The sequence below is a fragment of the Lactuca virosa genome, chromosome 7 (assembly GCF_052849685.1).
Source record: "Lactuca virosa cultivar CGN04683 chromosome 7, Lactuca_virosa_CGN04683_v6, whole genome shotgun sequence".
NCBI lineage: Eukaryota > Viridiplantae > Streptophyta > Magnoliopsida > Asterales > Asteraceae > Lactuca > Lactuca virosa.
Genome location: NC_136432.1, coordinates 185201186 through 185204398, shown reverse-complemented (window position 1 = coordinate 185204398; position 3213 = coordinate 185201186). Strand labels below are relative to the sequence as shown.

At 33.7% G+C, this 3213-nt stretch overlaps 1 protein-coding gene across 1 annotated transcript; it reads left to right on the top strand.

Annotated features, from left to right (window-relative positions):
- Positions 1–1014: 1014 nt before the first annotated feature.
- Positions 1015–3101, top strand: LOC145123556 (protein transport protein sft2-like). The gene is made up of 4 exons (XM_079058762.1): positions 1015–1408; positions 2203–2470; positions 2572–2676; positions 2777–3101. Exons 1-4 carry the CDS (start codon positions 1209–1211, stop codon positions 2885–2887), a joined length of 684 nt encoding a protein of 227 aa, XP_078914888.1. The 5' UTR covers positions 1015–1208; the 3' UTR covers positions 2888–3101.
- Positions 3102–3213: the final 112 nt, after the last annotated feature.

The following is a 3213-nucleotide window of genomic DNA, read 5'->3' as shown; positions in this document are numbered from 1 at the left end:
GAAGATGCTTGTTGTTGTAGGTAGGGCTGTAAACGAACTGAACGTTCAGCGAACTGTTCGGCGGTAAGTTCATTTATGTTCGTTTATTTAATAAATGAACAAACACGAACATAAATTCTAGTTTGTTTAGTTAAACGAACGAACATGAACAATGATCTCGTTCGTTCAATTATGTTCGTGAACGTTTGTTTATGTTCCTTTATGTTTGTTCATATAAGTTCATTTTATGTTCATATAAGCTTAATCATGCTTGATTACATTACTATATTATATATTCATTTATGTTCATATATGTTCATATATGATCAATTATGTTTTTTTTTTTTAATTTTTTAATTTTTTTAATCTTTGTCCGTTTAACTTGTTTACGAATATAAACGAACGAACATGGACAACGTAACTTGTTAAACAAACAAACATAAATAAGAAAACTTATTCGTTTATCCGTTCGTGTTCGTTCATTTGTTCGGCTAACTCAAAACGAACGAACATGAATAAACTCCCATTCGTGTTCGTTCGATTCGTTTACAACCCTAATTGTAGGTGGATAGTGGCAATGAGAGATTGACAATAATAATGAGAGTAGATAGTATTGGGTAGAAAGAAATACCATAATACAGTGTAATCATATATAATATAAAAAAATATAATGATAAATCATGTAAAAGATTAAGATTGTATATGAATAAAAATATAAAATGTGAACATATACAAAAATAACAATTTATTTAAGGTTTAGGTCATTTTTGATCGCTTAACTTTTGGTTTTGTGCTCATTTGGTCACTTAACTCTTTTTAAGTTTTAAAAGGTCACATTTAGTCACCTAACTTTTAAAAAGTTTAGTGACTAAATGAACACAATTTTAAAAGTTAGGTGACTAAATGAGCACAAATCTAAAAGTTATGTGACGTGATCAAACTAAAATTTAAATGACTAAATTAACACAAAGTTAAAAATTTGATGCCTTTTAAACTTAAAAATAGTTAAATCATCATTAAAAATGATCATTTAATGATAACATGCCACTCGCGCATTCAGCAAAAAAGAACCCTTCCTAGTTCACCTGTCGAGCAAAAGCTGGTACAATCCACGTTGATCGATAATTTGAGCGGATCTCCGGCACCGTAAATCACAAAGAGTTTCTCAAGCAAATCTCCGGCTGACAGTAACTGGAAGTAGTTGGGAGTTCTACAGACAAGAAACGATTATGCATAAAACGGCGCAATCGTGGTTCACAGGAGGCCCGAGCCAGACGAACAGCGATCTGCTAAAGCAGCCTCCTTCTCTTCTTGCTGATTGGAACGCTTACGCATCATCTTCACAATCTAACCAAGATCTAGATTCTTCCAACCTCGGTTTCGATCTCGAAGCCGCAGTTAGGGATAAGGTTTCCGGCACTTTCAACGTGTAAGTCGTTTATTGTGACCTACTTTGATTTTGTACATTGGATCTAGACTTCATTATCTCTTTGAATCAGTTTAGTTTCAGCTGGTTGCCTGCATCTTTCTTGATCATGGGAGATGTTATGTATTAAAACCTAACAATGGTAATTTAGGCTAAGTTCATTGGATCTGAGAAATGATAATTGATATGATTAACTTTGGATAATTGTCATATAAGAACTACACATATAAATGCACAACAAATTCGATCTCTTTAGGGTTTAGCGAATTTGTATGAAATATCAAAACAGGAGATTGCATTATTTGACCCAAAAAGTGAAGGCACAACAAGAATAGTCATAGATTGAAAAAGTTAGATCATTTTCAATGCCTTCGAATTGTAGGGGTGATGCTTTAGGATTAAAGTTGAAGCTAAAGCTGCACACAAGCAAGTTCATGTCAAGGGGCATTACCACAACCAATGCACATAAGGGGGATTTCTTTGTTAGATAATTGCACATTTCCACATTTTTCCTGGTCAAATTGGACTTCAGGCCTCTTGTTTTCTTTGTTAGGGGTTGGGGTTCATCAGCATCTGATAGCTTATTTAGACGATCAGAGTCTTTTTGGGGTTGAAAGAGTTATTACTGTGGATTAGAGCTTAAGGGTAGAACAAAATGACAATTAGGTTGAAGCATGTTTCTGTGCCTTTAGAAACTGAAATAAGTAAGAAGATGATAAGACAAATATGTAGATCTGAAATACGTTATTTTCATGAAGCATGAAAATGAATTTACTCTCTGTTTCAACTTGTTATAGAGTTTCAAAGGGAGTAAGAGATATACCTGGAAGCTTGCAGTCTGCCACCAGCAATGTCCCAACTGGAAAGTCCTTTATGACATTTGGCATACTTCTTGCTGTTGGGATCTTTCTTGTCTTCATTGCTATCACTGTGTTTCTACCAGTCATGGTGCTTGTTCCTCAGAAGTTTGCTATATGTTTCACTATTGGATGTGCCCTCATAATCGCTTCCTTTTTTGCCCTCAAAGGATATAGAACTCAGTTTGCACATATGACATCTAAAGAGGTAATTCAACCATTTGTTAAAGTTTTTTCTTCTCTAAAATTGAAAACTTAATTAATTTGTTGGGATGTTCATATTTCACTTCTTATTCCTTCTTGTTTCAGAGACTCCCTATTACATTGGGGTTTATTGGCAGCATGTTGGGCACCATTTATGTTTCAATGGTGCTTCACAGTTATGTTCTTTCTGTCTTCTTCTCTATTTTACAGGTACTAAATCCAACTTCTGTATTCTTGTACAATTTCTATATTTTGTTCTATTGTTTATAGCCTTATTTTATGCTCATGATATTTCCAACTTTTCTGCCAGGTCATCTCATTGTCATATTATGCAATTTCTTACTTTCCTGGAGGATCAGCTGGCTTGAAATTCTTCACTTCTGCAATTACCTCTTCAATTCTGAGATGCTTTGGGAGGTGATTTTTGTAACTAGATAACATGTCTATATAACTTTCACTCCAACTAATTTTTACATAATCCTTGTGATATTAAATGATATTTTCATTCTTTTATGAATTCTTCTATGTACCCTTCTTAATCTTTTCACTGATGTATGTTGACATTAGGCAACTTTTTGTAGCCAGGATCGGTTTCGGTTTTGACAGGTTCATATCTATTGTTAGTTATGAATGCATTTGATCCTATTATCTCTTTGCTGTAACACCATGGTTACCAAACTATCATTACCGAATAAACATTAACTTAATCCATGTTGTAAACCCCAAAATATGGATATAAATTTTACA